Source organism: Halichondria panicea, chromosome 4, assembly GCF_963675165.1.
Source record: "Halichondria panicea chromosome 4, odHalPani1.1, whole genome shotgun sequence".
NCBI classification, from domain to species: Eukaryota; Metazoa; Porifera; class Demospongiae; order Suberitida; family Halichondriidae; genus Halichondria; species Halichondria panicea.
In genome coordinates, this window is record NC_087380.1 from 537,569 (window position 1) to 551,629 (window position 14,061).

Sequence of the window (14,061 nt, forward strand, 5' to 3'; positions counted from 1 at the left end):
GTTGAGTGAAAGGAGGTACTATTTTGTCTAGCTCGGGATCAGCTCTGATGAAGGCATCCATCATTACAACAGGAGAGTCACTAGCACTGTCTTGGTCTTCTTTATCAAGGAACTGAATTCTAACTTGTCGCAAATCCACATAGATCACTGAGAAGGACGGGATGATATAAGCAAACTTTATTCCTATCTTCAAAATATAGTGATCAATCTGTCAAGTCCAATTTCTACTGATGACAAGGGACTAGAGACTGACAAAGGACTAGCAATGTCGCTGTCTACGTTTTGCTGGGAAGACATTTTGTTCGTGGCAAGTGTGCGCGTTATTTAAAGAATGTCAATTTAGCAGTGATACATCGCTTCCTGTCGTACCTCCTCTGCATTGTACCCAGAGGAGGTACGACATGTAGGAGCTCCTACATGTCGTACCTCCTCTACGCTCTGTTGAGTGGCGCTGTTCCTCCAGTTTTTCTTCGTTACTTTCGAGGGGTTGTCGATATACGAGGGTAGTGGGCAATTACTATTACATAACAATCACGTGCTACGAATATTGTCATGTCAGCAAAATATGTGTAGCTACGTTGATGCTCAATGCAGTGACCTTTTACCTGAGAACTAACAGGCTAGCTACATAGCAGTCAGTGGATGCATAAGCTGCACAGGCTGAGAGCTGGTAGTCTGCAGGAGGAGGGGGGCGTGGCTGGTCCACCAGAGCACCAAACAAACCACCACTTTAATACAACATACACTGAAAAGTAGTCTGCAACACTCATAAGGCCCTGTTAGTTGCATACTTGTTTCAGATGAGAATACTAGCTCAACCCCGATGAGGGAGGGAGGTCTTCATTACATTACCCATTATCCCATTATTATTTTGATGACGTCATATCCTGTTTTTTTAACTGACGAAAATACACAAAAGGACTGAGTCTGCACATAAAATAGTTTAATTTTTTTACACACTGGCTTTTTGGTGCACACTGCATCTTGCAACATGGCACATGGTAAAATAATGCAATGTCAGCAAAAAAAAGGACTTTGACCTCAAATAATGGCTGACGTCAGCAATAATGACTTAATTGAGGAGGTGAGCAAAACCGAGGAGGGAGGTTGATCTGAAACAAGTATGCAACTAACAGTGGCCTAAGTAATAATACTTATGAGTTTCTCCATCTCTTGCAGACTATACTTTTTAGTGTCTGTAAGTGTTATTTTGCAGGGGTAAAATTTATTATTTTGCACAGTCTGACTCTGGTACTAGCCTCGATACGATAACAAGGGCTTATAAAAGAATAGCCTCCTTCACAAGGCCTCAACCTAGATTGGAGGCAGGCCATGCCCATCTAGCCTCAACCATCTTCAGTGCGGCCTGAAATAGAGGCTAATAAAAGAAGAGAGGGCATGCAACAATAAAAGAGCAGAGTTAAAACGTGGGCTGGGGCTGGCGGAATGTGCACGATTATGCATGAAAGGCTAAAAATAGAACTTTCTATTTTTAGCATTTTATGCAAATTCACATAATTATTATATACTGTATAGCGCGACATTTTTGAGGGACTTAATTTTCGCGGATTTCGTGGGTTAACAATCCTACACGAAAGAATTATCTGCTATAACGTGCAAAGATTTAAAGGCGTGGCTTCAGGCAAGCAGTAATTCCGCGAACATTAAATTGTGCAACGAAATGCTTTTAGAGGCCAATCGACGAAATATAAGTGCCTCGAAAATTTCACGCTATACGGTATTTATGCGCCCACGTTTGAACTCTGCTAGCTATGTGTACTGATAGTGGAGTTGCATGCCCTCTCTTCTTTCATAAGACGATAATCATGAGCAGCTTGTTCTCGAGGCTTTGAGACTTGTGACACATTGAGCGTGGTTGGTCATGCCTAGAAATATTAAAGCGTACCGTATAGCAGGAAATTATCGTGGGTGCAAATTAATTTGCGCTATTGCCTCCAGATCGAGCCCTCAGCAGAAATTTTTCTGGGTTCTAATATTCGCGTTATAATGCCAGGAAACTACACCTACCAATAGCTTTGCATGTGAAATGCCAATGTGTGGGAGTTTATCTCAGTTTTAATTTTCGCGTAGCTGCTCTGCCCTAAAAAAATGCGGAATTTTGAACCTCTGCTGTATATTATACGGTTTTAATACGGTTAATTGGTGATTTTAGTTCGTGATTTTAGTTTGAAGACCCTCACTCGATCATCGCACAGAAAATTCATCACACAGAGATGACAAGTAGTTAAAAGACATTAAAAAAAGTGGAAATAATTAAAATCCTATGTCTAACTTCAACACAAACAAGAAAACATGCAATTACATTCGCATTAAAAGTTTGCGTAAGTATCGAAGGAGTCCAAGTAGACCAACAAGGCCTCGAAAACATCCTTGTAGTTGTCCTATGAGGGGGAGTGGAACATTAATACACATACACTGCACACACAATGACGGTGGAAGGAAACACAAGTAATTGCATGCATGGCCTGTTTACATTGTATATTATGGGAAAACAGCAGCTGAGAGGTCTGGCTTGTAATTAAGTGGTACATAATATAGCAAATGAACTCACGACTGAGGGTACTGCCCCTGGCTTGTGGACCCTGAGAGCCTTGACCACCTGGAACACATCCACCACTCCCTCTGTCTTGCAACGGTCAATGGTAGTAGCTACAGAGCAGTACATACCAGAGCGGGTCGCAGTGTCACTGGATACAATACAATTTATTAGATACATAATTACTCACAACAGATCCTCACCTGCAGTGGACCACAATCGCCTTGTTTCCAGTCCTCCTTTGAACCTTTATAACCTCCTCATTGACGTCAGTTACAGTCTTGAGGTTCTCACACTTTCCACTGCTATTCCAGTTAGTGATGTGGAACTGGATCACTTGAAGGGCCTTTTGGGTCTGCATGGAGGCAACAAGGAATAAAGAGAGGTTTGAAGGCAACAAAGAGATGCATGACGTACCTTTTCATTGAGGACGCTCAGTTGCCTCATAACAAACCCAGTGTTGGTTTCCTCCCCCAAGTTATCGATGGTGAACTCACCGAAGGAGATGACATTGCCACTCTCTGGCCAGTACTGGGAGCATGCCTCCTACACACACACACACACACTCAACAGGGAGGACCTCTAATGGAGACCATCTCTTACCTGCCCATTCTCACTGAGTGGAGTCAACATCACAACAGCCGCACACTTCCTAGAATAGATCACCTTCCAGAAGTTACGCACAGTTGAGTCCAGTGGATTCTGGGCAATGATGTATGCCTTCTGGTGCTTGTAGCCCTGGGGGGAGGGAGGGGACCATGAGAGTACAATAGGTCAAGGGCTCTAGTAGTCGAACACTTACATGAGCAAACACAGCATGAATGTAGTCAGGTTGCTCTCCCTTCAGAAACACACGACTATTGTCAGCTGTAGAACAACACAGTAAACGGACTCCAGCAACAGTTGATTGGAGCTTACCTGGCAAGTATTTTTTCCCCCTGTTCTTGTCCATCGATTCGAGGGCAGCACTGCTGTTGATCTCGTTAGGATTTGGAGATACTTGTTCCAGAATTTGGAACTGGTATTGGAATCCAGAGACGGTTTTTCCTGGGGCCACTGATGACATATTCAGTATCTGTCTGCGCAGATCTCCAGCACTGATCTGAGTGTCTCCACACGTCACTGACTCCAGGATAGCATCGTGGATGAACACATATTGGTCCTATAGGTAGAGGGGCAATGAGCATGCTCAGTAGAATCAAAATGGCAGCAGTGATACAATAGTAATTAAAGGACTGTGCTTACTTGAGTCTGGACCATTTTCATCCTCTGGTTGCGAGCTCTGACAATGGTACCAGAAATATCGACCATACCCTCGGCTGAGATCTGATCGAGGACATTATCAATGGCAATGTAAGTGCCTGTGCGTCCCACACCAGCACTGCAGTGGACCAGGAGGGGACCTTTCGATGGCTTGTGTTGGGACTGGACCCGACGATGGAACCCAAGAATGGGCGTGGCATAGTCAGGCACACCGTGATCAGGCCACGTTGTGAAGTGAAACTGAGTGGTCTTGAGGAACTTCCTGTCTCCTTCAATCTAAAGTAGTGAAAGCACAAGAATAATAGTAGGGGAATACATGAAGTCATAAAAGGTAGCATACTCAGCTCATTACACAAAGTAATATAATTAATTAAGGTATAAGGTTACATGAAGCTCTAGCCTCGACTCCAGCCCCTTGAATAGTGGGCCTGGTATTTACTGTTGGCGCGTGGGTGGACAATTAATTTATTATTTACCGTATTTTATCTCATTGAACGTTAAAACAGTTATTGTGATAGAGAACAGAAAAAAGAAAAAGAAGACGCTACCTCTCTGTATATACTGTAGATAGAGACAGCTAAGTAAAACATCAGCTCTGTAGATTTATTCATTAACTTGAGGCTCGGATCGGATACACACTCAGGCGACAAGTTAAACTCATAAGAAATTAGTTAAACCTGTGGGTAAAAAATAAATGTGGATAAGTACAGTGTCTGTGACGTAACATAATGTGAGGACTATATATACTTATTGATTTACACAATAGATTTACCATTGAAAGCACTATCCATTAATACACACTCAAGCAACAAGTCCGGATACACACTCAAGCAACAAGTCCCTCGGATCGGATACACACAAGTCCCTCGGATTGTAAACACATTCAGGTCACACAGTTCTCGGATCAGATACCATGTATACTCTGTGAGACCAATTTTCGGCAAATGTCACAACAATACTTCCTTCCAGAGAGAATGGCACTGAACGTCGAACAGACACACCAACACTTTGAAGATGGCTTCACTCAGAGAAACAAGAGGAGAAATCACACTTCTTTCAGAGAGAGGTGCACTGGTCCTGTCAAGCTTCACATCAATCAAGAAAGGGAGTGTCTGGAAAGCAGATGGACTTGCTCTGGGACTTGCCATAGCCGGTCGGTACGGTACCCACATAAACACCAGCGTACAGACACTTCAACGCCTCCAGCTGCTTGTCTTTCAAGACTAGACCTGGTTTTCCAACACAGGATAACGCGTACGCGAGAGCAGAAGAGAAGGTAGCAGCCATTACACAACTTGGACTAGATTTCTTTTTTCAATGACATCATTATAAATGAAACGGATATCAATGTTTTACAAACTAATGCGGAATAAGAATACTGATAAATATACTGCAATTTACGATTACCCAGATTCTGGGTAATTCTGGCGCATGCGTAAACAGTGTATACCAGGCCGCCTTTCTCAGCGGCCTGGAATCGAGGCTAATGAAGCTCTTGTAACAAGATTCTTACAGTGACTTTGAGGGTCCTGACGGTGTAGTCAGCAAAGATCTGCTGTTCTGTAATGGCCACTGTGAATGGTCCAAACTGCTTCTTCCCAGACTCGGGCCAGTATGGTTGACACTTGACCTTGTTCCCCTCCTTGAGGTTGGTGAGCATGACTATTATGGGTGGTCTCTCCTGCCACATGAGCCGCCAGAAGTCCACCACAGTGCGAGGTATAGGACCTGCATTGATACCATGATATTATATTCACAACTTGAGAACGTGTGTTGACTGTTGTACATTCTTCACTCACTGCTAAGCAGATTCATAATGGGGTCATTAACTGATAAATGGTGCTTGTATGTATAGTGTATATATACACAATTATGTACCTTGTGTGGCAATAAACTTCCTGGGTGCTTGGTAGCCCTGGAATAGGAATAACATACAAGGTGGTGAGCATACAGTGTTGACTATAGTAGCCAGCTCATAGCCATAACACGAAGCATTCAAGGCCTGCATGGCACACACACTCACGTCTACATAGCAGGCATTGATATAGTCACTCTGACAGTCCTCTTGTCCAGGGATGGGTTGCAACACAATACGGTTGTCATCATCTGCATGAGTGGTCATTGTATGATGAGCACATGGGAGTGAGGTGGTTTAGGTAAATAATGTCCACATAATTAGAACTACACATTAGTACTATGTCAACCATGATGCGCTAAGTAAAGTTATTTCAAGCATATAATGAACAAACACACCAAGAGAGCAGTTTCAGTGTAACACTTACACACGGCAATGTTCCCGAATCTATTGCACAGCTTGTTCTCAGGTATCTTAGCCACGACCACATCATGTCCCTTCTCACCATTGTCCAATGTCTACAGGGCATTTATTATCAGCTACAAGAAACTAACAAGACTACAAGATCTAAAATACTGATAATACTACATGATTAACACTTTACCTTGTAAGCATCTTTGAACTTGAGGTTTCCATTGGCATGCAGATCACTCACAAACACACCAAGCTGCTCCACTGGTAATGGTCCCAAGTCAATGTTCTTATTGACAGGGGGAGGCTCTTCATTCTCACCCCTAACAGAGAGGTGTACTTGCTTCTCAATGGATCCAGAGTCATTGACAGCAGCAAGCTTGTAGGTACCTGTGTAGGGGTCATGTACAGCATGGGTTCTCATGAGCAAACAGTTGTTATCCCAGCATATGTGGCAGCTATGTTATTGTATGTGCTGGGGTATGTTATGAAACAACTATAAACACATTCCAATAACCAATACAACACTACCTTGTGTAGTACATATGTACTCACCAGCATGCTTAGTCTCCACACAAGGGAAGGATATTCCACCGTCCTGGTCCAGTTCTGTGGCATAGTCTGCAGTCACCTTCCTACCATCGTGGTACCAGGTGAGACTGGGTGGAGGGTGACCTCCCACCTTCACCCTCAGATACACCTCCTCCCCCTCCGTCACATGAGTATCACTAGGAAACTCTACTATACTAGGCTCTGAAATATAGACAAATAGTTGGTGCTGAAAGTTGAACAAACAGAACTTAGCTCTAAACATAAACTGTCAATTGCTTTTAATATAGCTTGGAATGTTGTATTTAGGCCACCTAAAACACACACACCTGTGTCTTTAGGAGTGAGTACACTACTCAGAGCTATTGCATCATCATCTCTTCTGTCCCTAGTGTAGTGAGTGTAGGGAGCTGGTTTAGCAGGAGTATCAGAGGTCAGAGTTCCTCCCTTCAGCACAGGGGCATACTTGAGCCTATTCTGTCTCATACGCCTACACACACACACACACACACACACACACACCAATGGTATTGTGATCGAGTGAGAATCAGCACAAAGTGATAATCACCTGACAAAGATGACTGCCACAATGATGCCCACTACTATCCCCACAATGGCTATCACAGCAACAATGACACCACCGACTATAGGCCCAACATCACCACCACCACTAGGCTCTGTTGGAAGAGTATATATAGGCAGTACAGAACAGAGGGTGAATGAATCAGTTAAGATACACGCACACACAAGAATGCTGTACCTTGCACGTCCACACAGAATGTTTGATTGGTCCCGCTAGTTCTGGGGATAGTGCAGCAGTAGAGACCTCTTGCCAACATTTCATTTCTACAGCGATTCAGGCTGATAGTGCTGATGTTTCTAGTGACATAAAATCCCTCTGAAGGAGAAGCATCACTTGCTTCAGGAATGTCTCCGCCAGGTCCTCTCCACCCTCCTAGAGCCCCTCCATTGAGGTTGTCTTGTTCCCTGCAGCAGGTGGATAGCTCAGTGTGACAGGTGAGGGCAGAGGAGCCCTCTCCAATGAGGGAGAAGGACAGAGCTGTGTTGTTAGTGTAGACAGTGCCTCCAATGGACAGGACAATGACTGCAGGGGAGCAATGAGTAGTATTGAAGCTGTGTAGGTCACACTCACATTCACAGGCAGGTTCACTAGAGTTCCACATTCCATTAGCTTGACAAGTTCTGGTCATAGCTCCAATAAGCATGTATCTAGTGTCACAGGTGTAGGTAGCAGTCATCATGAAGGTGGTTCCAGAGGATGTGTCCACTGCTCCATTGGCAGTGGCATTTAGGGAACCACAGTTGACAACTGTTAGAAACAAGTAACATATTGAACCAACACTCTCACTGGAAGGATTCAGTAATAAGACTGTACCGTATAGCTAGCGGGTAAGTTTCGTGGGGTAAAAAATTCGTTCAACTCGAGAAACGGTACTTTTCGTGAGTAAAAAATTTCGTTTAGCCTCGTGGCTGCACGGCATTCCTACGTTCAGATAAGCCACGCTACGATAAAATTTCGTGGAGGTCAGTCTGCCCACGAAAATAATGAATATTTTACCCCCCCGAAAATTACCCGCTATACGGTATAGGAAATCACGTGAGGCCACAACACATTGGTATAACATACTTTCACAAACTGGTGCAGCTGGACTCCAAACTCCAGTTGGTCCACTTGTTATACTTGCTCCACAAGTTCTGATCACACTACCAACAATGTTGTATCCAGTGTTACAAGAGTAGGTAGCAGTGCTCTCAAACGTGGTAGTGGATAAAGTAATCATTCCATTGGTGGGGTCAGTAAGGGGGCCACAGTCAACAGCTACAGTGTATAATAATAAGCTTTAAAAACAAGAGAATGTGAGTAACTTACGAGTACATGTTGGATTAGTCCCACTCCACACTCCATCAGCCCCACAAGTCCTGGTCATATCACCAGTCACAGTGTATCCAGTTTTACATGTGAAGGTGGCCACGGTGTTCACTGGTCTAGTATTCATGGTCTCCGCATTATAGCCAATCATTCCATTGGTTGGAGCAGTCAAGTCAGAGCAGGTAGTGGTGCTGACTGCACACATTATAATGAAAGCAATTTTACACTCTTGGTCGGTACAGATGGCCAGGACAAAATTTAATGACAATGCTAGAAAAATATTGATAATAGTTACTCTTACGTTCACAAGTGGGTCTCACAGTACTACTCCACATCATTGTGACATCATTACAGGTGATGGATGAGATGGTCGTCACAGCGTACCCAGGGTCACAGGTGTAGGTGGCCATGTTGGTGTCTGCATCGTATGAGATCGTTCCATTAGACAGGGGACTCAGTGTGGGGCAGGGAGCTGTGGGGGGTGGGGGTTAGTATTGGACATAGACAATATAGTCAGCACTCACTGAAGGTGACACATCTCCTCTCATTGGTGGCAGTCCTCACACAGCAGTGTTCTCCATCAGGACTGAAGTGTGTGGGACCACGATACAGAGCAACGCCAAAATTAGGAACATCTCTGATGAACACTTCGTCCTGAACTGCCAACACTCTACTTTCAAGTTGCAATGCACTCCCATTGGGGAACAGCCACAATACACTACCAGTGTCTTCGGTGTAGCAAAACCAGGGGCGTGGTAGACCATTAGCTCCTGATCCAACATCAGAGAATGAGATGATCTCTCCAGTGTGGTCAGTGCCATCGGGCTCACTGGATGCTGCCAGTCGAACTGTATGCCATTAATGTAATAATTGATGCTCTGATACCAAACCTATATACAGTGTACTTGTTTCATCTAGATTTACACCATGCAGTGGATATGATCTAGATCTAGCACAGATTCTAGCTAATGAATATCAACTCACTCAAAGGTTGTCCATACACAAGAGAAATACTTCCCAGCAGACAGCAGAGAAATAGAGTTACAGTAGCCATTCTCTAGTAGTATATATGTATAGCTATGTCTATATGTAGCTCTAATTATATACAGTGACAGAGTGAGTGGGCGTCATTATATTGCCTTCAGTTATCATGCTCCAACAATAACAACTTGCTAAATTACATGAAACAGTGACACATACATTGATAAACTAGACTGTGTTGTTATAGTGTCTACTTGTTCTCTGTGTTGCAGTCAGTGGATGCATAAGCTGCACAGGCTGAGAGCTGGTAGTCTGCAGGAGGAGGGGGGCGTGGCTGGTCCACCATCTCATAGGTAGCCTCCTCTTGTAGTTTGCTCAACCCCTCGTAATCATGGGAGGGGAGATGACTCATCACCACTGGGGGTAGTCTGCACGAAATAGAAGAATGGCATAACTAAATAGCAATAATTATAATATTAGCAGTAGACTAACGCTATTCTGGCTCTCTGAAGTACGGCCACCTCGATATACCAGCCATTTGGTTTGGCACAGATTGCTAGCTAGATGGTTACTACACACAACTCTCCCTGAAATGCAACTCTAACCACACCAGTACACAAGTGTACAGCTATTTCATTCACAGACGTACTAGACCATGCATAATTAATACGGTATACAATAAAAGCACATAATTTGATAACTGACAGAAACTCTACACATAGTTAAGAACTAACACACCATGCATATAGAAGAATGGAATCTATTAACTATATACATGGAATAATTAAATACACAATCATAACAAAAGCTCTCTACAATCATACCGGTATACACGTATATAGTTATGACAGCTACTTCCTTCACACACTAACACTCACTGTGTTGGTTGGCTGCCTGTCTTCTCATCACTCATGTCCTTGGATCCAGACCTCCGTTGCCTCAACATAACCAGCACTATTACAATCAGTACTAGCACAGCAATGGCCAAGACTCCAGCAACCACCCAACCAGCCACTGCACCAACATTGACCACTACACTCTCTGTGGGTGAGGTAGTAGCAGTTGTCCGATTAGTGATGTCCTCAGGGCACTCTGGACTATTTCTGTCAGTGATCACCAGAGGGCAAGTGTTAGTCACACTGAAGCCTGCTCTCTGCACCACAACGATTGGATCATTCTCAACCCACTGTTCCATTAGCCTAGCCAGTTGTATGGTGGATACACTCTCTGTTCCAGTTAGCACAGCTCTGTAGGTCACATGACTAGGGGAGTCATCGAAACAAACCATGAAGGAATTCAAAATGAGGGAAGAGTTGAATCCACAGGCACACTGGCTTTCAATGCCTTGTGTCAGACTATTGGTGATGTCATCTGTTTTCATATCAGCGTCTAGTTCGATCAGTGTACACTCTGCAGTTTGTTATTCCCTCCAGACCAAGTTGAATGTGCAGGCCTGTGGAATGTGGAGTGGTTGGCATAAGCAAATAATAGACTGATGCTATATACAGTACTTTTCAAGTAGGTTGAATCATTCAAAGTTGAATGTTGAAGTGAGTACTCACACCACTAAACCACAAAACAAAGCTGATCATGATTATGATCTACCCACAAGCTTCATAATTATGTACAAATGTATGTGTATCTTTGCTTGAACTTCTCCTAAGTAAGTGCCTAGATTTTCAAAGAGTATCAGTAGCACTGTTATGGATTCAACATAGGATGAGGACCATGCATGCCTTTGCTACTTTGGCTCAACATCTCCACTTCTCCCGAACAAATGCTCTATTCTTTTACAGTACTTTTGCTGATGTACATTAATTCTCTTACTTGGTTTGCTTAGTGTAGCAACACTCTGCACCTCAAGTCATTTGAATATGTATCTAGATGAACACCCACACATGTACATGTAGTCAGTGCTGTGTATTATCATGCATGGGCATCATCACACTGACAGGCTGTGACAGCCACTTACAGTTGTATCAGCTTTGTGGTTTAGTGGTGTGAGTACTCACTTCAACATTCAACTTGGAATGATATTCAACATACATTCAACATACATTCAGCAGAATCTTTGAAATAGAGGGTGTAGAGCATTCCTTATATGGATATCTAATGTTTACACATTGTGGTGTCATATACACATTGTGGTGAAATGCCAAGTTTGATTGGGAAGCAAAATTCAAAAACAAAATGGCTTTTTCTTGTGAAAAAAGCTGACCAAGGGGATATAAGGTGGAGAATAGTGCATCAGACAGAGCTGCTTGGACTGTCTTATCAAAGTGTTGCTGAGAATCTTCAAGTTGATCCATCAACTGTTTGTAGAATAGTGCATTGTTGACATGCTGACTAAGATCTACAACTTTATGGTTGACCACAGATAACCTTATAAGGAACGCTCAACGCAAAACGCTTTTTTGTGGATATTGCAAAGATTCTGCAAAACCCTGTATACATCATTGGGAGATTCATAGTGCATGTACATATACAAGAATTACAACAACTAGTGTTTGTTCGTGTGAAATTGAATCAACAGCTACAAAAAAACAAAAACATAACACTTACTCATGAACTCAATGGTGTAGTGAGCAGCTACAGTGTGTTCCCCCTCAAGCTGACTGGAGGTGAGGATGACCTGACAGCTGTACTGACCAGCGTCTGACAAGTAGAGAGTGTCAAAGTTGAGGGTTGCTGTGCTGGTCATGAGTGACCCTCCCTCCCTCGTCCACTGGTAGGAGAGGGTGGGTTGTAGAGAGGCCCCTCCACTCAGGGAACAAGTGAGGGAGAAACTCTGACCAGCCATTGGAACACCACTGGGGCTGATCACAGCTAGGAGCTCTGTGAACATCATAACAATGTAGTTTCATTTAGTACCTGAGTAAACACTTACTGAGGTAAGACAGATAACGACAGGTGCATGGACACAACAACAGACATAGACTGAACATAGACTGCTTGATGTTGATAATAACTTGCGTACGTAAACAGGTTGGAGCATCTGGAGTCCACTGTCCATCACTCCCACAAGTCCGAGTGTTTGCTCCAACCAGAGCGTATCCAGTGTTACAGGTGTAGGTAGCAGTCATCATGAAGGTGGTTCCAGAGGATGTGTCCACTGCTCCATTGGAGGGGTTGGCAAGTAGTCCACAGTTGACAACTATTATAACAGATATCAGGGGTTCAGATTATAGGAAATCACGTGAGGCCACAACACATTGGTATAACATACTTTCACAAACTGGTGCAGCTGGACTCCAAACTCCAGTTGGTCCACTTGTTATACTTGCTCCACAAGTTCTGCTCTCACTACCAACACGGACGTATCCAATGTTACAGGTGTAGGTAACAGTCATCATGAAGGTGGTTCCAGAGGATGTGTCTACTACTCCATTGGGAATAGTTAGTGATCCACAGTCAACAGCTGTGGGGAGATGCTTGATCACCATTACTTCCAACCCACCGTTGCTAACTCACGTGGACAAGTTGGTGCCACTCCTGACCACTGACCAGTAGCTTCACATTGTCTAGTAGCACTACTAGTGAGGAAGTAGCCAGGGTCACAGTTGTATGCAGCAAAGGTGAGGTAGTTGAAGCTAGGGGTGGACACACCTCCATTGGTAGGGGAGGTTAGGACAGGGCAGGTGACAACTGTGTTGGGGAAAATAAACACACACTAACTACTTACTAGTTCTAGTCTTACTTGTACAAGTAAGTGTAGGTGGTAGTGGAGACCAGGTACCAGCACTAGTATCACTCCCACCCCCACAAGTTATCTGCAGAGCTGTTCCACTGGTGATGGTTGGTGTGTACCCAGTGACACAGCTGTAGGTGGCCATGTTGTTGACTGGGTTGTATGAGATCCTCCCATTAGTGTCAGTGAGGGGACTCAGTGTGGGGCAGGGAACTGTGGGGGGTGGGGGTTAGTATTGGACATAGACAATACAGTCAGCACTCACTGAAGGTGACACATCTCCTCTCATTGGTGGCAGTCCTCACACAGCAGTGTTCTCCATCAGGACTGAAGTGTGTGGGACCACGATACAGAATAACGGCAAAATTAGGAACATCTCTGATGAACACTTCGTCCTGAAATGCCACTGATCTACTTTCAAGTTGCAATGCACTCCCATCGGGGAACAGCCACAATACACTACCAGTGTCTTCGGTGTAGCAAAGCCAGGGGCGTGGTTGACCACTAGCTCCTGATCCAACATCAGAGAATGAGATGATCTCTCCAGTGTGGTCAGTGCCATCGGGCTCATTGGATGCTGCCAGTCGAACTGTATGCCATTAATGTAATAATTGATGTTCTGATACCAAGTTTATATCCTAGATCTAGATTACACCAGTAGCACAAGATTATAACTAGTTTGCTCTACTCTACTTACAGTAGAGCTAGTTGCACTGCATATCAACTCACTCAAAGGTTGTCCATACACAAGAGAAACACTTCCCAGCAGACAGCAGAGAAATAGAGTTACAGTAGCCATTCTCTAGTATTATAGCAGCACAGGCATAAAGTCTAGCTAGCTGCTAAATCTAGAGTATAATTGGCGA

The 14,061-nt window shown here is 43.9% G+C and overlaps 2 protein-coding genes across 2 annotated transcripts; both read right to left on the reverse strand.

The window, feature by feature from the left end:
• Positions 1–2,205: 2,205 nt before the first annotated feature.
• Positions 2,206–9,671, reverse strand: LOC135334783 (uncharacterized). The gene is made up of 23 exons (XM_064530103.1): positions 9,511–9,671; positions 9,051–9,374; positions 8,828–8,998; positions 8,527–8,721; positions 8,284–8,475; positions 7,789–7,965; positions 7,396–7,740; positions 7,204–7,312; positions 6,965–7,125; positions 6,642–6,839; positions 6,280–6,476; positions 6,103–6,193; positions 5,844–5,926; positions 5,699–5,735; positions 5,334–5,548; positions 3,803–4,096; positions 3,476–3,719; positions 3,360–3,424; positions 3,161–3,295; positions 2,975–3,103; positions 2,761–2,912; positions 2,573–2,708; positions 2,206–2,402 (listed from the first exon to the last, which is right to left on the reverse strand). The coding sequence occupies exons 1-23, from the start codon at positions 9,578–9,580 to the stop codon at positions 2,331–2,333; spliced, it is 3,792 nt and encodes a 1,263-aa protein (XP_064386173.1). The 5' UTR covers positions 9,581–9,671; the 3' UTR covers positions 2,206–2,330.
• A 1,071-nt stretch (positions 9,672–10,742) lies between these two features.
• On the reverse strand, positions 10,743–14,049 carry LOC135334824 (E-selectin-like). The gene is made up of 8 exons (XM_064530168.1): positions 13,925–14,049; positions 13,461–13,784; positions 13,205–13,408; positions 12,979–13,152; positions 12,734–12,925; positions 12,485–12,661; positions 12,070–12,342; positions 10,743–10,960 (listed from the first exon to the last, which is right to left on the reverse strand). The coding sequence occupies exons 1-8, from the start codon at positions 13,992–13,994 to the stop codon at positions 10,890–10,892; spliced, it is 1,485 nt and encodes a 494-aa protein (XP_064386238.1). The 5' UTR covers positions 13,995–14,049; the 3' UTR covers positions 10,743–10,889.
• Positions 14,050–14,061: the final 12 nt, after the last annotated feature.